Source organism: Ursus americanus, chromosome 3 (genome assembly GCF_024610735.1).
Source record: "Ursus americanus isolate L20-20 chromosome 3, mUrsAme1.1.p, whole genome shotgun sequence".
Taxonomy (NCBI): Eukaryota; Metazoa; Chordata; class Mammalia; order Carnivora; family Ursidae; genus Ursus; species Ursus americanus.
Genome location: NC_142129.1, coordinates 60,112,776 through 60,135,393, shown reverse-complemented (window position 1 = coordinate 60,135,393; position 22,618 = coordinate 60,112,776). Strand labels below are relative to the sequence as shown.

Genomic DNA, 22,618 nt, shown 5'->3' with positions numbered 1-22,618 from the left:
TATCAGAGATCCCTTATATTTTTAACCATAAAAAAGCTCTCTGTGCTTGGCAACATGAACATCAAAGTACAATCACCGATGTCATATATTTGGTAGCACGGAAGCATTCGATATGCAGCTCAGATGCGCGCAAGGATTTCCTCAGTGTAAACTGGAATGTAAAATAAAATGAGTAGAAATTGAAAAAAAAAAAGTGTAGAAGCCTCTTTCTATTTTGGGTTAGAGTTTAATTATAACTTTTGCATCACAACAGAAAGCTCATCTAGGTTTTGTAATATTCTCCATAGCAACCAAAATATATTATTTATAGAGTGGAGAGATGTTGATATCCAAATACACGTGACATACTTTAATTGTCTTCTTTTTCTCAATTAAATAATCTTTTCTTTTTATCTGTCAAGAACAAAGTTCCCAGCAAAGCATGTTGTTTTTCATTAGTACATGAATGGAAGAGAAGATTCTACCTGACTTATAATTTTAAAATAAATCAAACTTAAAGCTGTCCTTAAATGCTAAGTGTAAGGCAATGAAAAAGTAGTTTATTATATTATTTACCATCATAAATTAGTTATTCCTTCCTCAGGATTAGTAAATTATATTTAATTACTTGGCTTATCCTTTGTCTTCCTTTCAGCTTATAACCTGCCTCTCCTGGTCAACTACTTTAATGCCATTGTACACACTCACACAGAGACATACACTCACACACAGACACACAGACACACAGACACATCACACACACCCTAGGGCAAAGATTAGCTTGTGGTTTTCTAAATATCTGTTCCAGTACTAGGCTACTGCTCTACAAAAACCTTGCGAAATTTGTGTTTGAGCAAATGAATTAACAAACACCTAGAATGGGCTTAAGAGTAGTGTAACAGAACTTTCTCTTTTCATTTTCCCTAGGATATTAGGCCAGAGTTTTTCTAAATTGTCCCAATAAAATTACTTACTAGGTGGTTTTTTGCAAAGAGAACTAATCTACTGTTCATGTATATTCATAAAGCTCATTTAAAGATACCTTAAACTGTTAGGATTTGTTTAATAATGGGGACTTTTTGAGGCAGTGTTTTGACGACATACCATTTTGTTAGATGTTTGAATGTTTTGTCTTAATTAAAGCACCCAAAGTGCTATGATATCAATTCTATTTTGGGTAATATCTAATTTCCCTCACTAGCTATACAAATATTTCGTTTACTTCTTTTTATTTTTTATTTTTAAAGATTTTATTTTTAGGTAATCTCTACACCCAATGTGGGCCTCCGACTGACAACTCTGAGATCAAGCGTCACACGCTCCATGCCTGAGCCGGCCAGGAGCACCTAGATGTTCGGTTTAGATTAGAGAATTTGAAACAAGTTATCTAATCCTTTATTCTGTGTTTGACAAAAGAGGGAGCACTTCAATTATATATAGTTGTTCTAAGCAGTCATTTCAAGAGTGATTGTTACGTATTTTACATGAGGCACATATGAATCCTTGAAATTAAAAGTATAAGGATACATTTTGAGAAATGGAAAAGGGGAATTTCTGCCCATTCTTGACTCAGGGTAGAAAATGTTTTTTACTCCTTATCTAAGAGGAACAGTGTGACAGTGTTAATGAAATGTACTCTGATAACTAGGCTCCCGCCCCCACCGCACGATAACTACCGCTAACAAAACAAAGAAGCAAATATTCAGTGACAGCAAAGAAATGGAAAAGCTGAAAACAGAAGAGTCCGGCTGAAACTTGAGCTAAAATAGTTGAAACAGGGATGGTTTGAAGGTAGAGGAAATTATTATTCTCAAAATGATAATTAGTTACTGCCTCAAATGTTGTAAAGATCTGAACACTACTTTGGGTCCCCCTGCTCTTGGGAATGAGAAAACCACTTGAAGGGGTCCGTTAGTAATAAAAACAATCAGTACCTGATGACTAGCCTCAGGAGTAGTAAAATAACTATTAAACTTAATGAAGACATTTTACACAGAGAAGCTAAGCATTCTGTTTTGTCATAATGGTGCATTCAAAGCTGTTTCTATAGGATCTGTTACCTATTTAGTAATAAATAGGTACAAGTTGTTCAGGTTTTTTCTCTGTGTGGCATTATGCCTTTAAAATTATCACTTGTTTCTATGGAGATCAGTTGGTTCCTGTTTGAGCAATTATTGTTAGGGTATGAAACATTCATTCAATATATTCTGACCTCCTACCATGTGCCAGGCACTGCAGTAGACACTGGGGATAGAGAGGCACGTGACATTGACATTAGACTTGCTTGCTAGAACTTATAAGGAAAAGAAGACAGATAGTGAGAGCACACAATAAACAAATACAAATTCTAGGAAGAAGAAATCAAGCAGAGTAAGGGATAAAACGTGGTGAGGGGAACAGGAGGTTAGTCAGAGCAGATACTTTATTTTTTTATTTATTTATTTTTTAAGATTTTATTTATTTATTCGACAGAGATAGAGACAGCCAGCGAGAGAGGGAACACAAGCAGGGGGGAGTGGGAGAGGAAGAAGCAGGCTCATAACGGAGGAGCCTGATGTGGGGCTCGATCCCGTAACGCCAGGATCACGCCCTGAGCCGAAGGCAGACGCTTAACCGCTGTGCCACCCAGGCGCCCCTGATACTTTATTTTTTTATTGTTTTTTTAAGTGGGCTCCACAAATTCCCAACCCTGAGTTCAAGACCTGAGCTGAGATCAAGAGACTGAGGCTTTGACTGACTGAGCCACCCAGGTGCCCTAGGGCAGATACTTTAGATGAGATGTTCAGGAAGGCCTCTCTGAGGAGGTGACGTTTGAGCCTGAGGAAAGAGCTTTTCCCCTTCCCCCGAAAAGCAGAGAGACCACACGAGACGACCAGGGACACACCGGACATGGACTGAAGTGTGGCGTGGTAAGGCAGCTGTAGGGTAATAAGTAATTTGGTTTGGTTGTATGTGTCTGTGGGATGGGTTATCTGTGGAATATGAGGATGACTCCCGGGTTCTTGCTCTGAACGAGTAGATAAATTGGGTGCTAATGTGCAGGATGGGAAATTCTTGAGTCTGAGGACTAAGTTTAGGAATTGTTTGAGATGTTTCTATTCACCTCAGTTGTGGAGTTCAGAGAATAGGTCCAGGTTGGAAACAAATTTGGGAGAGTAAATTATATTTAAAGTCCCGGTGCTAGATGAGATTACCTAAGGAGAAAGTATAAAGATAAAGCCTGAGCTTTGGAGCGTTCCAACAAGAGGACATGAGTGTGATGGGGAGGATTACAATGTTCATGATAGAAGATAGAAATGTAAAAAGGACATGGCTGGACTGGATGGTTGAAACCAAATATAACTCACAGTGCTTGTTTGTTTTTGCTTTTTGGATTTTATTTATTTATTTGAGTGAGAGCACGAGGGGGAGGGTGGAGAAAAGCAGACTCCCCGCTGTGGGGCTCAAGGCCAGGACCTGGGGATCACGACATGAGCTGAAGGCAGACGCATAACCAGCTGAGCCACCTAGGCGTCCCAACACATAGTGCTTGTTAAAATGAGAATCAGGACTATTCTGATGTGATCGTCTTACTGGGGTCCTGTTGGACTGGACATTGTCAATCATGTCCGAAGAGGCAGGTCCAAGGCCAGGAAATAGGGACATAGAAAGTAGATCTTGTTTGGTATGGCATGCGACCTTTCCGCCTGTGTGTCTTTGGCATCTGGGCAGGACTGAGTGTCCAGAGGCCTGTGATGGTCATGTGACTGGAAACTGGGTGAAGGAAGTCCTGGAAACTTCCCATAAAAGATGTTCATGAGGAGGGTCGTGGGCCTGGTGAATTCTTATCTAGGAGTCCTTCTATGTAAATTTGGGATTGTACTTCCCTTCGGACATTTTAAAGTCTTGTCAAATTATACCTTGGCTTTATGCTATGGTGGTTCAAAGTGAGTTAGCCTAAATGTGGACTCCCTAGAGCAGAGTGAAGCAGAAAGCAGAGACCGTGACAGACAGAGGGGACGAATCCCAGTGCCACTGGCTGTTAACTGAGAAATCAGTTAGGAGGTAAATTAACTAGTTTAGGAGAGACATTATGAGAACCAGATGTAAATACTGGAAATGGAATGTAAAGAAAGAAATGGATTAAAGAGACATCGGTGGCTAATTTTAAGTGGGACATGGGAGAATTTTTAAAATGTCTCTGTGATTCTACTTGGGGCTATTAAATGAACTTCCACCAGCCAAAGCAGGGACTAAAAGAGCAGGGCCATGTTTCAGCAAGAGTGACAATGAAGTCATAAGTAAGTTTTGAACATGCTGGGTCTTTGGCAGAGGAGTTCAAGAGACAATTTGAAATGGAATCTAGCTCAAAAAACCTTTCTGACTGTAAGATTATGAAATACCATAATATGAATGATACTGATACACTTTAGAAACATAAAATGCATCCACTTTTATTCTATCATTTGGGGCTTGGGAAAATACCCTTTTGCTGGCACATCATTTTTTTCCTCCAGCTTTATTGAGATCTAACTGACAGGTAATATAGTGTAAGTTTAATGTGTACGATGTGATGGTTTGATATATTGTGAAATGATACTACAATAAGGTTAGTTAATATATCCATCACACTCACACATTCGTGTGCATGTGTGTGTGTGTGTGTGGTCATAATATTTCAGATCTACTCTCTTAGCACCTTTTAAGTAACAATACAGTATTGTTAACTACAGTCAACATACTGTACATTAGATCCTCAGAACTTGTAACTGGTACCTTGACCAATATCTCCCTATTTTTCCTTCCTGCCAACCCTTTGCAACTACCATTCTACTCTGTTCCTATGGTTCAACTTTTTAAGATTCACAGAGAAGTGATATCATACAGTATTTTTCTTTCTCTGACTTATACCACTTACCATATTGCCCTTCAAGTTCATTCATGTTGCAAATGGCAGAATTTCCTTCTTTTTTTATGGCTGAATCATATTTGATTGTATACATACAACACATTTTCTTTATCCATTCATCAACCAACAGACACTTAATATTGTAAATAATACTGCAATAAACCTAGGGGCAGATTATTTCTTCAAGATAGTGATTTCAATTTATTGCTGGATCATATAATAGTTCCATTTTTAATCTTTTGAGGCACCTCCATACTGTTTTCCACAGTGGCTGCACCAATTTACATTCCCACCAACAGTGCACAAGGGTCGCCTTTTCTTCACATCCTTTCCAACTGGTTATTTCTTGTCTTCCTGATGATAGCGATTCTAACAGGTGTGAAGTGATATTTCATTGTGGTTTTGATTTGCATTTCCCTGATGATTAGGGACGTTGAACACTTTTGGTATATCAGCTGGCCATTAATGTGTCTTGGAAGAATGTCCCTTCTGGTCCTTTGCCCATTTTAATCGGATTATGTTTCTGTTGTTTTATTTTTGTTTTTTTTTTTTGGCCATTGAGTTGTATAAATTCCTTATTTATTTTGGGTATTAACCCCATATCTATCTATTATTGTATAGATGGTATATTTGCAAATATTTTCTCTTATTCCATAGGTTTTCTTTTCATCTTGTTGATTGTTTCTTTTGCTGTGCAGAAGCCTTTTATTTTTTATTTATTTTTTAGAGGGGGGAGGGGCAGAGGGGGAGAGAGAGCAAGAGAGAATCCAAAGCCGGCTCCATGCCCAGCATGGAGCTCAATGCAGGGCCCAATCTCGCAACCCCAAGATCATGACCTGAGACAAAAATCAAGAGTTGGATGCTTAACCAACTGAGCCACCCAGGTGCCCCTGTGCAGAAGCTTTTTAGTTTGATGTAGTCCCACTCATTTACTTTTGCTTTTATTACTTGTGCTTATGGTGTCATATTCAAAAAATCATTGCCAAAACCAATGTCAAGGACCTTCTTCCCTATATTTTCTTCTAGAATTTTCATGATTTCAGGTCTTACATTTAAGTATTTAAAGATAAGAGCTAATTTCATTCTTAGTCTATGAATATCCAGTTTTCCAATTCCCTTCTGTTGAAGAGACTATCCTTTTCCTAGTGAGTATTCTTGGCTCTTTGTCATAGATCAGTTGACCATATATGCATGGTGATTTCTGGGCTCTCAGTTCTATTCATTATTCTATATATCTGTTTCTATGGCAGTGCCATACTGTTTTTATTGCTATAGTTTTGTAATATACTTTGAAAACAGAAAGTGTGACCCTTAGTTCTTTCTCAAGATTGCTTTGGTAATTTGGAGTCTTTGTGGTTTCATATGGATTTTAGGATTATTGTTATTATTTATGTGAAAAATGCCATTGGAATTTGGAGAGAGATTACATCCAATCTATAGATTGCTTTGGTTAGTATGGACAGTTTAATAATATTAATTCTTCAAATCCATGACACAGAATATCTTCTTGTTATTTGTGTCTTCTTCAACTTCTCTCATCGGTGTTTTATAGTTTTCAATGTTCAGATCTTTTACCTTCTTAGTTGAATTTATTCCTAAATATTCTATTCATTATTGATGTTATTGTAAGTGGGATTGTTATGTTCATATAGTTTTTTAGTTTGTTAGTGTATAAAAACACAGCTGATTTTTGTGTGTTGATTTTGTATCCTGCAACTTTACTGAATTTGCTTATTAGTTGTTACAGTTTTTTGTGGGGTCTTTAGTGTTTTCTATATATAAGATCATATCCACAGTGATAATTTTACTTCTTCTTTTCTAATTTAGATGCCTTTTATTTTTATTACCTAATTATTATGGCTAGAATTTCCAGTGCTATGTTGAATAGGAATGGTGAGAGGGCACCAGGAAAAGCTTTCAACCTTTCACCACTGGGTATGATGTAGCTGTGGGCTATTGCCTTTATTATGCTGAGATACATTTCTTCTAAACCTAATTTATTGAGAGTTTTTATCATAAAAGGATGTTAAATTCTTTCACATGCTTTTTCTGAATCTTTGGAGGTGATCATATGATTTGCATCCTTCATTCTATTATAGTGGTGTATCACATTTATAGATTTGCATATTTTGAAACAGCCTTGAGGTGTTAATGTTGTTTATTTGACATCTTTACTTTTTCTTCATGTAGGTTATTTATAGCTATAAACTTTGCTCTTAAAATTGCTTTTGCTGTATCTGGTAAGTTTTGTTATGTTGTGTTTCCATTTTCATTTGTCTCGCAATATTTTTTTTTTATTTCTCTTTTGTTTTCTTCTTTGATCTGTTGGTTGTTCAAGAATATGTTTTTTAATTTCCATGTATTTGCAAATTTTCCACTTTTCCTCCTGTTATTGACTTCTAGTTTCATGCCATTGTGGTGAGAAAAGATACGTGAGGTATTTTCAATCTTCCTGAATTTACTGAGACTTGTTTTGTGGTCTAACATATGATCTACCTTAGATAATGTTCCATGTGGGTTTGAGAATAATGTATATTCTGCTGCTGTTGGGTGGAATGTTCTGTATGTGTCTGTTAGGTCCATTTGGTCTATAGTGTTTTTCAAATGTTTCCTCATTGATTTTCTGCCTGGATGATCTATTTGTGTTGAGAGTGGGTATTAAAGTCCCTTTAGGGGCGCCTGGGTGGCTCAGTCGTTGGGCGTCTGCCTTCAGCTCAGGGCGTGGTCCTGGAGTTCTGGGATCGAGCCCCACGTCGGGCTTTTCTGCTGGGAGCATGCTTCTTCCTCTCCCACTCCCCCTGCTTGTGTTCCCTCTCTCTCTCTGTCAAGTGAATAAATAAAATCTTAAAAATAAATAAATAAATAAAGTCCCTTTAACACATCTTTTTTTTTTTCCTATGGGAAATTATAATCTCCTCTTTTTGGATGTGTTTGAACATATCATAAACTTTATGCCTCCATGCTCTGCATACTGTCGCTTCCACCTGCAATTCTATTCCCTTACATCTTTTCTGGCATTGAGTTCTTTTAATATTCAGCTTTAAAATTACATCTTTTGGGTGCCTGGGTGGCTCAGTTGGTTAAGCATCTGCCTTTGGCTGAGGTCATGATCCCAGGGTCCTGGGATCGAGCCCCGTATTGGGTTCCCTGCTGTTGGGGAGCCTAGTTCTCCCTCTCCTCCCCATTCCTGCTCTCTCTTTCTCTCTCTCTCTCAAATAAATAAATAAAAATTAAAAAAAAATGAATAAAATTATATCTTTTTCTGTTAAGCCACCCTGACTGTCAGATAAAGTTTGTACAAGCATAGGACTTGATAATAACTTCTATTTTACCACCCAGAAGTCCTATCGTATTCATAGCAGTTATATCTTGTGTGTCCGTTGCCTCCACTGAACCAATGCCTTCCACTATAGTCCATGCCTTCTGTTGACCCAGACCTTCAAACTTGGTAGATTCCAGTAAATGTCTACTGAAACAAAGTGAATTATCCTAGAAGAGAAAACAGTATATAAAAATAAGGATTGGCAAAGGTCATGAAGGACATTAGCTACAGTGTGTGCCTGTTTAATTTAGGCGTAACATAGAAAATCAGATTATGGACGAGAGGAAAAATGCTACCGGCATCAGATTTGATCTGGGTCCTGGTGTTCAAAAAGGAGAAACAAGGTACATTACTCAGTTGTAGTATTTTAAAGGAGGAAGCTTACCAATTTCTTAAGATCAGTATTTCTTCAAAATGTCTAATCATTAATTACCTGGGATTCTTGTTGGATACAGACCACTAGCCCCTTCCTAATGATTCCGAGTTGACAGGTCTGTGATAGAGACCAGAAATGCATATTTTTACAAGCACTATCAGATGTTTCTCATTATTAGCGAAGTTTGGAAAACCATAACTAAAGGCCGAGGTTTGCAGAGCCTCTAGTGTCTAAATAATTTTTTCATGGTGCCTCAGGCCAGAAGAAATATGCCAATATTCCATTTAAGTAGGTAGACCCAGACAATAGTTACAGTTGTTAACAGAGTCCAACAGATGGCACTGTGTTTCCCTCAAGAAAGTGAGAACATCTCATAGAATCCCCATGAGTTCCTGAGGTACCCCAGAGCCCCTCAGAGCCTCTGAACTGTACCTTAAAGGGAACATTTTCCTGGAATAGCATCTAAATAAAAAGTTTTGGAACTTGCCTTCTTATAGATAGATTGTGCAAACCAAGTAGACAGTGTATTCCAGGAATTTCATCACTTTTTATATCATTTATTGCAGTTTTTGTATGGCTGTTATTATAGAGCAGGAGTATCATTTTTCTATAAAAAACAGGAGAAGAAATATTTTAGGTTTAGGGGGGCCACAAATGGTGTCTATTGCATATTCTTCCCTTTTCTGTTGCAGCCCTTTAAACATGTAAAAACCATTCTTATCTCCCGGCCATACACACACAGGTTGTAATTTGCCAACCCCTGTTCTAGTTATAAGCCTAGGTTATAGCATCAAGTGCAATTCAGTGAAGGGGATTCTGCAAGGGTAGAAGCTCTCGGTATTCTCCTATCTCCTCCTTTTTGCTCTAGGGAAAACTGTACAAATATGCACCCTTGCAACTAGTAAGAGAAAGGTCTACTTGATTGTAAAGCTATTGTAAACAGAAGGTTGTTATAGACTTTGGTTCTTAATTCTTGATTTAATGGCAGTTTGCAAGTTTTTTCAGTTTAATAAAGAATACCTGTTAAATTTCTAAGAAAAGGAGACTAGTCATTGCATTAAGCCCCTTATGACTTACTTGCTGATTACTTTAAATGGCTAATGAGGTTCCACAATTAGAACTAATATGGCAAGCGTTAGCTTATACTAGATTCGATAACTTGATAGCATATGCTATTTGAGACTTCTAGCTTTATCTTCAAAATTGGTGCTGCTGTCTTGAAAATATACACTGTACTTAGTCCTAAGGTTTTGTTACTTTAAAAAACCTAATAAAATAAGTACTGTTCCTATGTTAGTATATATCACTAGCAGTAAATATCACTATCAATAATGGTGTTGAGAAAAATAAAAAAATTTGAGACTTCGATCCGCATTTAAAAAGTGCAATGTTTGGGTGCCTGGGTGGCTCAGTCGGTTAAGCATCTGGCTCTTGATTTTGTCTCCTGTGGTGATCTAAGGGCGTGAACTCAGGGGCGTGAGATGGAGGCTCTCCTCTGGCTCCCAGCTCAGCATCTGCTTGAGACTCTTTCTCCCTCTCCCTCTGCCCGTACCCCTGTTCTTTCTAAAATAAATAAATAAAATCTTTTAAAAAAATAAAATAAGGGCAATTTTTTAAAAGTGCATCATGTAAATCTACCAAGTTCCAATCTCTCACAGCCCCCAGTAAAATGATGTTTGTTGATTGACACTTTCCCAGTCCCCCTCCTCCTATGTTGTCTTAAGTACCCTGAAATGATCACTCATCACATTTTTAATTAAATTTATTCATGTGGCAATTTGGTTACTTTTTCTCCCATAAAACCAGTAGTCCACAAGAGCAAAAAAATGTCTGATTTGCTCACCATTCTATCCCCAAGCACATAGAATTGTGCCTGCTTCCTGTCACCTGTTCATTTTAAGTATTTGCAAATTTATGGGTCAAGCACACAACTCACACTTAGGGTCAGGATTATTCAATGGGAAGCATTAAGCATTCAATGACTAGTAGACTTCAAGTTCCAGGGCCACCACTTATTTTCCTCGGGTCAATAGAAACAGCTCTTTAATCTTCCAATTTATTTCCTCATTTGTAGAACCGGGATATTTCTACCTCACGGGGATGTTGCTAGGATCATGTGGGAGAGAGGGAATTTATTTGCTTTGCAAAAGGAAGGTGAGTTTCAAACCCTAGTCTGGCCCAGGCGCTCAGGGCAGCTACTTAGGCACGCCCACGTCACCCAGTTATGTAAGGGGCCCGCCCGTCTGGTGTCTTCTGAAATCTCTGACCCTACGTCACCGGCCACCGCCCAGAGGGACACCATTTGGCGCCCTGAGGTAGGCAGGGAGGGTGGGACCCAGCGGGGCCCGCCTGAAGCCTGTTACGGGCTGGAGAAAGCATCCGAAATCGCAACTGCTCCCCAGGCTGAAGCCGGAAGCCCCGCCCGACCTAGCCGGTTGCCGGTCCCCATTAGGCCAGTTCGAACGTGACCTTGTTTTGGCGTTGCTAGGAGACCCGGCTCCCGCACGCCCTCCACTGGCCAGCGCCCCAGCGAGCGCTGGAAGGGGGCGGGGCCGCGGCTGGCGCGGGGAGCGGTTGGCAGAGCACCGTTAGGCTGCTGGCGCGCGGCGCCCACCCGGCGCCCCGAGAAGCGGCGTCTCGTCTCCGGCCACCAACCGGGCCTCACTAGTGCCTTCCGGCGCCGGTACCACCGTGCTCCCGAGCGGCTGTGAGCGACGTTGGGTCCGGACGAGGAAGGACTGTGAGTCAGGTGAGCCGCAGCGGGGCAGGCAGCTGGTGTGGCCACACCCTGCCTGAGGAGCGGAGCCGGCCGGGTGCGGAGGGGCGACGTGAGGGGATCGTGCTGCGGGGACAGTGGGCTGTCTGCGGGTGCCGCACATTGAATCATTCACTCTTGGAGGCCGGCGTGGCCACAGCCAGCACCCTCCGGCCAGCGGACAAAGGGTTAACGCGCCGGCGGTGACCGCGAGCCCCGGATGTGGGAGCTCTGGCGCGGCGTCCCCGGGCCGCGCTGCAGGTGTGCGGGGGCGGTGGAACAAGCAGTCTGGCAGCAACCTGAGCGACCGGCCCAGGCGTCCCCTCACCTGCAGGGGGCTAATGGGCTCCCTCCGCGGGCGCCGTGTTTTCTAACTTAAGGGCAACAGGTGGTGCTTGTGGACCGAGAGAGAACCCAGCCCGGCCGCACTGGGAGCGGCAGTTACTCTCGCCAATTAGGGCGCTGGGGCGGGTGTGAATTGGACGCGCTGACGCGGGTCACCAATGGGATTTGGGCTCATGGGTGGGCCGTGATGAGTGGGCGTGGTCAGAGTCTGACTCTTCGGTTTCTAGTGCAGCAACTGCCAGAGCTGCGTGGAGAGCTAAGCTGAGTGGACGTGGGGTGCTTCTCCCCAAAAACCTCGCGTAAAAAACCGCCTACCAAATGCTTTCTCATTTGGACCCAGACTCCAGTTCCGGAGGTGAGAGCATTGTCCTATTTTGGGGGGTCGGGGGGATAATAGTGACCTTGGGTATGCTCTTAAGCACGTGGAATTAGATCCCCGAGATAGGATTACGTGTTACGAGTTTTCTGCCCAAAGAGGCACTTCTGTGGTTATTGCGAATTGGACCAGATACTAGTGACTAGGTTGTCTTCAGAATGAGGTCTTTGAGATTTGGGAACCCAGGGAAGTAGAGAAGTACGTGTTACTGCAGTTTTCGTGAATGTTGAGGAATTGCAATCACAGGGATGATTGATTCTCTCGGTTGCCTTGGTTTGCGTACGTTTCATATGTCATTTGGTTTGTTTACTGAAGCAAGTTCTATTTTTCAAGTTCCTCGTCTTGCTTATTAAGCAGAAAGAGAGAAAAACAGTTGTAGTACGTTATTTCACCAGAATAACTTATTCATTTTCCCCCTCAGCAGTCTTGTAGGTGGATCCCCTAGGAAAAGAAGTTCTAAAGCAGTAAGAAGAAAGCATTTCAATTTGGATCGCTTATTTGCACCTGGAAATGGGGAATGGACTGTCAGACCAGACTTCTATCCTGTCCAGCCTGCCTTCGTTTCAGTCCTTTCACATTGTTATTCTGGGTTTGGACTGTGCTGGAAAGACGACTGTATTATATAGGCTGCAGTTCAATGAATTTGTAAATACTGTCCCTACCAAAGGATTTAACACTGAAAAAATTAAGGTTACCTTGGGAAATTCTAAAACAGTCACTTTTCACTTCTGGGATGTGGGTGGCCAGGAGAAATTAAGGCCACTGTGGAAGTCATACACCAGATGCACAGATGGCATTGTGTTTGTTGTGGACTCCGTTGATGTTGAAAGAATGGAAGAAGCCAAAACTGAACTTCATAAAATAACCAGGATATCAGAAAATCAGGGAGTCCCTGTACTTATAGTTGCTAACAAACAAGACCTGAGGAACTCTCTGTCTCTGTCAGAAATCGAGAAATTGTTAGCAATGGGTGAACTGAGCTCTTCGACTCCCTGGCATTTGCAGCCCACCTGTGCGATCATAGGAGATGGACTAAAGGAAGGACTTGAGAAACTACATGATATGATAATTAAAAGAAGAAAAATGTTGCGGCAACAGAAAAAGAAGAGATGAATGGTGATCCTTTTTATATCTGTGTGGAGTAGGTTTTCTCTGGTCTGATGTTGACAAATGGAAGAGTGTCTACAGCCTGGTTTGTCCGCCTGCCCTCCTGGATGCTGATAAAGCTTTGTTTTGTTGAACAATCAGATGCCCAACTCTTTGCCTTGTGGAAGATGAGTAAATGCAGTGCTTCTTAAAATGGTCTCTTCTTCCTACCCCACAAATCTTTTGGTACTACCATTCTGGGAAGCCAAGCATGGATAGTAAATTGACCAGAAAACAGTTGTGGAAATTTGACCTGAAGTTAGTGAAATAAAACTTTGAAGAGTGTCTGCCTAGTGTTTTGTCCTTCCATCTTTCGGGGGGAAGCCTTTACAAGGAAATTGTGTATAAGGCTTTGTATGTTAAGATAAAATGCTAATGAATGGAAATGTTAAGATACATTAATATATGTACGGTTATATTGATCACATTGGTCCAACCAGTAAGGAATAAGGAGGAAGTGTTTGCTTTTCTAAGTTTTGGCCAAATGAGTTTTGACATTTTCTGGAATCAAATGATGTAATGCTATATCTTAATTCTAGACAATGTTTGAGTTGGTCTAACTTGAAATAATAAAAATAAGGTATTGGGGGCATATTCAAGTGCATGGATTAGTTTTCCTGACAATGCATGTTTTGGTGTGTAGTTTTTTACTTTTTAGAGTAGCTATGCATCTTCTCCATGGTCAGGTTTAGAATACCTTTTTGGGGATTTAGGGCTGTTATAGTTTATTATCAGAAGCACTTTCACTTGGAGAACCTAAAATAATTTGCTTAATCTTTTATATAGTAAATTAGGGCATGTAGACTAATAAATGCATATGCTTGGTATATGTATGGATTCATGAAGAAAGCAATTGATGAATTCAGTCAAGAGGATGTAATTACAATACATGGTCTCTAATGTATTCCAGTGTAAAATACTTGTTTTATTAATCCTTGCTGGCTGAACACAGATGTGGTTTCATATATTTTTGTAGTGTTTTGAGAGGAGCAGAAGCTTTATAAACAACACCTGATGCACTGTGGAGTGAGAATGTAAGAGATGTCCTATAAGTGCTCTGAGCTTTAATTTTTTGTTTACAATCTCAGCAGTGTTATGTTGGCGTCCAGTGCTGATTATAAGGTAGGAAGAAACGATACAGTACTGCAGATAAGAATTACGATTCTAGAAAATGAAGGGGAAAGTAGCAAAGCTATGTTTTGTGAAATTTCGCTGGTGCTGTTTACACTGGACTCCAAAAACCCTTTAAATGGAAAGGAAAACCCTTTGCTTAATTTCTTATCTACAAGCAAGGACTTATTTCCAGTGATCCTATATTAGCAACTCAGCATAATTTCTGTGTGTAAAAGCCAACAGCTGTTTGTTCTGAAGATAACCAGAAGAACTGCACTTTGCTAGCAGGGTTTTGTTTTGACTTGGAGTTTTCTGTTTTGGGGGTTCTCTTGATTGTAGTGGTACAGTTAAGTTTTTGGAAACTTGATTCTTGTTACACACAAAATGAATTAGCTTCCTGTGGAGCTTTCATTGTCAAATGTACCTGCACTAGTGACAGTCACTTAGAATGTTTATATTTATAAAAATGTGGATAATAACTACCAATAAACTACTGGAGGCACTAGGAGAACAGTGTTTGACTTTGAGTTTTAATGTATTTCCATTTGCTGAAGCTTTTAATTAGTTGTACAAAAACAACTCTTGACAGCTGGGTTCCGAGTCCCATAGTAGTTTGGTTTTCCTCAAGTGTGACAGGCACCAAAGGCCGTTTTCTGGGAGAACCTTTCCTTTTTTTCTCTCTTTTTTTTTTTTTTTACCTTTCACTGAATGAAATCATGATATATACTCTCAATATCACTAGATTGTTATGGATTAATAAAGCTTGCTGAAAAAACAAAATCAGTGAATGGATTTAGATGTTTAGCCCACCTGTACTTTTTCTATTACTTGCTGTATGTTTTAACTGCCTCTCAGAAGTTTAATAAGTGTGTCGGCCCTTTATTTGTAGCCTAAGAATTTGATAAACAAATCCATGTTATTTAAGTGTTTTGTATTTAGTGCACAACTACAATGACAAAATGGCATGAACACTATATTAGCTTTGATTTATAAAATATATTTTCAATTCCAAAACTGGTCATGATATTTTCCACTTCGTTAAGGAGTCTCCCCAAAATGCACTCCGAAGAGTTTGACAGTGCTTTCATACCTAGTTTTTTATTGAGGTACGCCTTTGCTAAAGTATATTTCTAAAATATTTTCTTACATTTAAGGTTATTTGGTTTAATACCCAACATTAATCAAGGACCAGACGATTCTAAATTCAAATTATTATCAAAGATAAGTTAAATATAAAGAAGTCTAGGCTTATTCTTAAATAGATTATAAGCATTTAAGAAAAGTCATTTAGTTTATGTAGCCAGCATAGGTTCACTAAGAATCATGGAAAAATGAGTAAATCCTTGGAAGCAGAAAAGTGGTTACTAGTGAAAATAAATGTATGTAGAGAGAGAATTACTAGCCTGTAGAAACATGATGATTTCTGAACAGAGGGAAAGATGTAGACTTAGAATGTTTTTGTTTGTACAAGGCATTTGACACTTAAACAGTGTTTGATTAATTATTCATGTTGACCTGGAAGGAGGTCTTTGGTAGAGTGTTTCAGGGTTCTACTTAATAAAACAATTTCATCAGTGATACAACAGTTTCTTCAGTGATCGCAAAAGACAAAAAATGTTTTTTTAAACTTTGGGTGATAGAACAGTCACCATTTAGCTAATACAACTTGGAACTTTGAATATACCATCATTTGAAGTTGGAAATTTAAGGTTTAAATTTAGAAGATTCCTAAATGGATAGTAGTGATGCTTGTGTGACATTGTGGATATACTTAACGCCACTGAGTTATACATCCAAAAGTAGTTAAAAATAGTAAACTTTATATTTTATCGCACCTAAAATTTTATAATATTAAGTAGTACACTTAGTTTCCAAGAACCAGCCAAAAGTAGAGTGAAAGCATCCTAATTTAGAGATACTTCGTTACAAGTTTTATGGAAGACTGGGGTATTTAAAGCTTAATATGAATGGGGTGCCTGGGTGGCTCAGTAAGTTGGGCATCTCACTTTTGGTTTGGGCTCAGGTCATGATCTCAGGGTTGTGAGATCCGAGTTCCTGGTTTGGCTCTGTGCTCAGCAGGGAGTCTGCTTGAGATTCTCTCCTCCCTCTGCATGCCCCCCGCCGCTCAAGTGTGCAGGTGTGTTCTCTCTACGTAAATAAATTTTCTAAAAAATTAATATGAACAAATACAGCATGGTAAACTAATAATTGTAAAGTTAGTATTTAAATATATGATAATCAGAGATAATAGTCTCAACAAACTACAGCTGAAATATGTATTAAATCTGTGTATGCAAGTTAGAAGCCTAGGAATACCTACATGGGAGACCAGTTTAGGAGGATAAGTGTACTAGCTAAAAACAGCAGGAGCTTTGGAGTCAGACTAGGTTCAAATCCTGGATCTCCCGCTATACACTTGTGACTTTTTGGCTTATTCTTTGAAACTTCTCATGATGTGAATGCCTTCCTGGGAAAATGAAGGCTGTCATGGAAAATTTTGAGAAGATTAAGTGAAATAATGTAAACTAGCACCTAACCAACTATTTCATAGGAACTCAATAAATGATAGCTATTATTGTTAACCACTATGGATCAATAGGTGTTGAGAGGCAGTTGATAATGGCTGTAGAAATTCAGATTTGAATCTCAGATCCACCATGTACTACTTTCATTTTGGACAGTTTACTTGCCCTCGGCCTTAGTTTCTTCACTGGTAAACTGAGGCATATGCCTACTCTTTGGGTTTGATTTACTAAAAGGCTTATAAGGTATGATATTTAGGGACTACCTGCCACATAGTAAACTTTTAATGGATATTTGTTATTGATAGCCAGAATATTTTTTGACAAATATATTTAAAGAAAACTTCGGAGGGGAATGTGACACGAAGAGCTCTTACTTTGTTTTTCTTAGCATTCCTGCAGCATGGCACAAAATGGGAGCTTGGTGGAACTTGGGCAAAACTAAACATACTGAATTCTCTTGAAATCTGGGTCATTTCCTTACATTTCTAAAGCACCAATCTATTTTAGCACGATGTAATTTCGCCTTCCCTTGTAAGAAACAAAATTTAAAAACATTATTTTTTGACACAAATCAAAATAGAACACTGCAGATATTAAAATGTGGAACTGTGTACATTGTGGTTCAGAATGTGTCGAGATTATTACCAATTTGCAGATTTTATCTAATGATAAGTTGGGCTCTGTATGCCAACCTTTCTATGGAAACTTGCCAGTATTTGTGGGCGCATCTGGTAGATGATGGTGGTGATTTGTGTTTGCCGGACGGATATGTGTGCTGTGTTATTTTCCAGTTATTTTCAGTTTGGGGTCATGTTTTTATGTGTTCTGCTTATGTTTTGCTGAAGTTGAGATTACCCACATTAGGTGTTGGGTTATAAAGGAGTCGAGTGGAAAATCCTCGGTTATCAGCCAAAATAAACCAAAGCCAAAATACTTTCTTTGGGCCTCTCTTCTCTGAGTCTGTAATAAGGAAGAAATTAAAGCAGTGCCAAACTACAAGTATTATCTGGATCATTGTCCCCACCCCTTCCCTTCCTGTTTGAAGACTAACAGGTAATGCAGCTGTGTGTGTGTGTGTGTGTGTGTGTGCGCGCGTGCGTGTGTGCTCTATTTACCTCCTCTGAGTGATTGAAACTGGTATGGGTTAGCACAATGGTTCTCAAAGTGTGGTCCCTGGACCAGAAGTGTTAGCATTACCAAGAAACTTGCTAGAAAGGCAGATTCTCAGGCTCTATTCTACACCTATGAATATGTAACTTTGGCATTGGGCCTATTTGATTCTGATTTTCATTAAAGGTAACCAGTGAGTTAACAGAAAATCCAGTCACTTATGCTAAAAAAATTGAATTAAGATAAATAATTCCAGGGGCGCCTGGGTGGCACAGCAGTTAAGCGTCTGCCTTCGGCTCAGGGCGTGATCCCAGAGTTCTGGGATCGAGCCCCACATCAGGCTCCTCCGCTATGAGCCTGCTTCTTCCTCTCCCACTCCCCCTGCTTGTGTTCCCTCTCTCACTGGCTGTCTCTATCTCTGTCAAATAAATAAATAAAATCTTAAAAAAAAAATAATTCCAATACCATAAGAGTAAGGCTTGCTTATTTATTTATTTATTTATTCATTCATTCATTCATTCATTCATTCATTCATTCATTCATTTAAAAGATTTTGTTCATTTATTTGACAGAGAGAGACACAGTGAGAGAGGGAACACAAAACACAAGCAGGGGGATGGGAGAGGGAGAAGCAGGCTTCCCGCCAAGGAGGGATCCTGATGCGGGGCTCGATCCCAGAACCCTGGGATCATGACCTGAGCTGAAGGCAGATGCTTAATGACTGAGCCACCCAGACCCCCCCCTTTTTTTTATGATTTATTTATTTAGATTCAGGCCTTTTTAAAAATGTTTTTTCAAAAGCATGATGTTTGATTTATAGTAGCATCCAGTAAAACCTAGTTGAATGAGCTTTAATCAAGCCAGCAGAAACACTATCTTTTATGTGTCTTATCTTATAAGTTTATTTTATACATCTACATATATACAAGAGAATGGAGCTTTGGTTGTTTACTGTATGCTAAGCCTCCTAAGCCGTGTAGCAGTGTAGTATTCCAAAAATGGGTGGTTGAAGAGAGATGTTGAGGTTGATTCATTTCAGTGTTGCTCTAGTTTTAAATAAACATTTTAACCTTTTATTATGACAAATCTCAAACTTATATAAAAGTAGAATAGCATCATGAACACCCAAGTATCACTCATCTAGTTTCCATAATTATCAACTCCTGGCCAGTCCCGTTTACTCTCTATTTCCTCCTATTGTCTTCTCTCCCACCTTTCTTCTCCCCCCTCCCCTATATTATTTTGAAGCCCTAAAAGTTCCATCTTATTTATAAATATTTTGGTGAGGATGGTGGGGCAGGGTGCAGATGGAGAGGCAGAGAGAGAATCTTAAGCAGACTCCAAGCCCAGCATGGATCCTGACATGGGGCTTGATCTCAATACCCTGAGATCATGACCTGAGCTGAAATCAAGAGTCAGACGCTTAACTCACTAAGCCACCCAGGTGGCCCAATAAGCACTCTTCTTAAAAATAATCTCAGTATCATCGCATGTAAAAGAAAATACTTCTTTAAAACAATCAAATATCCGTTCAATGTTTAGACTTCCCCAATTAAAGTTTTTAAAAGTTTTTTTTTGCATTGGAAGACATCTGCCATAGAGCAGTCTCTGGTTGAAAAAGGACTCTCGCCTTTCTCTTGCCGCTCTGTATAATGCCAACATGAATAAGAACAGTCATTTGTTTCCTTTTTAGTGCAGAAGTGGAATAACCCAACAGCACGTGTTTGGAAACCATCAGTAACTAGTGGGCCAATGAATTTTTTAAAATATTAAAATGAATAGTTTATGTCCCTTAATCCATCATCTATCTGCAGATACCCTGAAATGGGTCAGTAACAAAATGGAGTTCCCTAGAGCAACATTTTGCCAAACTGGCTATACTTCAGAATGGCTTAAGGAGCTTTTATTTTTTTTTTTTTAAAGATTTTATTTATTTATTTGACAGAGATAGAGACAGGCATCGAGAGAGGGAACACAAGCAGGGGGAGTGGGAGAGGAAGAAGCAGGCTCATAGCAGAAGAGCCTGATGTGGGGCTCGATCCCAGATCGCCGGGATCACGCCCTGAGCCGAAGGCAGACGCTTAACCGCTGTGCCACCCAGGCGCCCCTTAAGGAGCTTTTAAAACTCCCTAGACTCTACCTCAGGCATTTGGAATCAAATATCTAGGGGATGGAACCAGTAATTTATTTTCTAACTCTTCCTAACTTTCTAACACTCCTCCATCAGCCAGATTTAGAAACCATTGCTTTGTTGGAGATGACAGAGGGATGGTACGTTTAGTGGCAGGAATAAAGAGATCATAAATAGAACTGACTGAGTGAACATTTACCTGGTGGTCTTAGGTCCCCCCCACTTTTTTTTTTCTGTATGGTGGGATTTTCTGTTGGCTTGACATTGATGTCAAAATAACCAAACTGAGAACTTTGTCTGATTTAGAGATGTCTCAGATCTGATAGCTTAAGGGAACTCTGAGAGAGCCCAGGGGAAAGGCAATATGTGGAGTAAACACTTTTCCTTCCATGGACCGTGTATATACTCTATGCTAAGAGGCGTGAGGAATCCTAGAAATTTATGGGTGGTCCTCCTCATCTCCACAAAGATAGAGACCAGTTAGAGACTTAGAGGTAAAGTACTAACTAGTGCCTACAATGTTACTTTTTTGTAATCCTTGTGGGAACTTTGCATATCACAGGTTTCAGTGGTCATTTCATAGCCAATTATTTTGGGACTAACAGGTATGCTAAGGAAAAACCACAGGTGTATTATAGTAACACCTAAATAAAATGGGTGGTGCCAAATGGCCTAGATCAAACCCCTGGCACATTTGATTAATAAAATAAACACTTTCCGTCTCTTAGTTTACTAGGCAAAGATGGTTTGTTCCCGTTGCTCCATCAGTCTGTCAGCAACTCCCCATGCTGAAAACTGGTGCTTGTTTTAAATTTTACAGAGAGAGTTTTAATCATAATCTTGACATTAGCTATGTGACTGAATGCAAGTTACTTAATTTCCCTGAGTTGATGCCTTCTCACCTTAAAATGGTGATCCTTACCTCTCTTACAGGGTTATATTCTGAAAGGCTTGTAACTCATCCGGCATATCTGGCACATACATCAGACATTCACTCAAGAAGTATTTGAATGACTACGACCTGCAGCCAGGTGTTTGGAAGACAGCAGTAAGCAAAACTGAGATGGGTACGATTTCTGTCGCCTGCATGGAAAGTAAGTTCCACCAGGATTGGGAATGTATCCATTGTTGTATCTCTAGCTCTTAAAACACTGCACAGCTCCCTGCACAGACTAATCACCCACATACCGACATAACAAGCAAGTGAATGAAGCTGTTAATGAGGGAGTCAGACAAAAGGTAATCAAAAAACAAATACAAAATGTGGAAAGTGCTATGAAGGAAGCAAAGGGTAGAGGAATGGACAACAACAGGAATGACGTTTTTTTTGATACAGTCATTTGAGGTTTTTCTGATCTGTCCAAAGAGCTATGGGAAGACCAGAAGGAAAAGCATTTCAGGCAGAGGGAACATTAGATGCAAAGAGCAATCACTAAATGGAGTTGAGAACTGAGAGAAAGAAACTAGCATGGTCGGAACTAGTGAGAAAAGGAGAGAATGGCAGGACGTGAAGTTGAATGAGCACAGTAAGACATTTTTATCCAGTTTGACAGCTGTGTTTTTAGAAAGAGTAGTTTTATTTAGTCTTTATATATTAACTACAAATTACTATTTGTGTTTAAATCTACCATGATATTTTTTCATTTCTTTGACCATTTCTGTTTCTTTTTAATGTCTTTTTTCTTTCTTTTTGATTTACTATTTTATTCTTTCTTTTTTTGATGCCATAATTACAACATACATCCTTGATTTAGTGAGGTTGAATATAAATTAGCAATTTTGCCACTTCTACTTTTTGGACAATATAAAAACATAAGGCACTTTTAATTGCATTTACTTCCTTGGTGATATAGAGGCTATTACTGTTGTATATTTTATATACACTGAAGTGCTTCTAAGGCACAGCCGTTTATTTATTGCATACTTATTCTTTCTGCTCTCTACTTCTTCTTGAATTTCTTGAGGTATAATCTGGGATCGTTTTCCTTCTGCCTGAAGAACTTCTTCTACTATTTTCTCTAGTGTGATTTGCTAACAACAAATCCTTCCATGTTTGGTTTCTGAAAATACCTATTTTGCTTTTATTTTTAAAGGGTATTTTTACTGTGTATAGAATTTTAAATTGGTTCTTGTTGTTTTTAACACTTTAAAGCACGTCATTCTAGGGGCACCTGGCTGGCTTAGTTGGTGGAGCGTGTGACTCTTGATCTCAGGGTTGTAAGTTCAAGCCAACATTGGGTGCAGAGATTACTTAAAAATAAAAAATCTTTTAAAAATAAAAATTTAAAAAAAGACCATGTCATTCTCTTTTCTTCTTGTTGTTGAGAGGTCAGCTGTTGATAGAATGTTTTTGCTCATATGAGGGTAGTATGTCTTTTATTCTCTGGTCACTTATAAGATTTTTCTTGGTGTTCAAGTTTTGCAATTTGACTCTGTGTCTAGGGGTGGTTTTCTTTGTATCTCTTTTGGATGGGATTTGTAGGGTTTCCTCAATTCATGCCTGTGAGATAACATCTGGCGATCTGGGAGTCTGTCTTCTGTTTTTTAATTAA

The 22,618-nt window shown here is 39.4% G+C and overlaps 2 protein-coding genes across 7 annotated transcripts in view; both read left to right on the top strand.

Annotated features, from left to right (window-relative positions):
- Positions 1 to 22,618, top strand: part of LOC148110403 (uncharacterized) — a 123,033-nt gene that overhangs the window by 33,141 nt on the left and 67,274 nt on the right. Inside the window, exon 3 of one of the 2 annotated variants that reach the window (XR_015723973.1) lies at positions 21,000 to 21,160. Coding sequence is in view for 1 of the 2 variants with exons in the window: in XM_045793132.2 (XP_045649088.1) it covers positions 1,227 to 1,243 (17 nt within the window). In the remaining variant the exon portion in view is untranslated. Of the gene's footprint in view, positions 1 to 1,226; positions 7,733 to 20,999; positions 21,161 to 22,618 lie in introns of those variants that run through there. The other variant, XM_045793132.2, reaches the window with a different exon arrangement.
- ARL4A (ARF like GTPase 4A) lies at positions 7,836 to 14,805 on the top strand. Of its 5 annotated transcripts, XM_087861029.1 has the most exons (4): positions 7,837 to 10,880; positions 10,968 to 11,314; positions 11,898 to 12,020; positions 12,463 to 14,805. In XM_087861029.1, the coding sequence occupies exon 4, from the start codon at positions 12,552 to 12,554 to the stop codon at positions 13,152 to 13,154; it is 603 nt and encodes a 200-aa protein (XP_087717155.1). In that variant the 5' UTR covers positions 7,837 to 10,880; positions 10,968 to 11,314; positions 11,898 to 12,020; positions 12,463 to 12,551; the 3' UTR covers positions 13,155 to 14,805. The 5 variants fall into 5 exon arrangements, with proteins under 5 accessions (XP_045649085.1, XP_045649083.1, XP_087717155.1 ...); XM_045793129.2 differs by having other exon boundaries at positions 7,836 to 11,314; positions 12,466 to 14,805; XM_045793127.2 differs by having other exon boundaries at positions 7,836 to 11,314; positions 11,893 to 12,020; positions 12,466 to 14,805.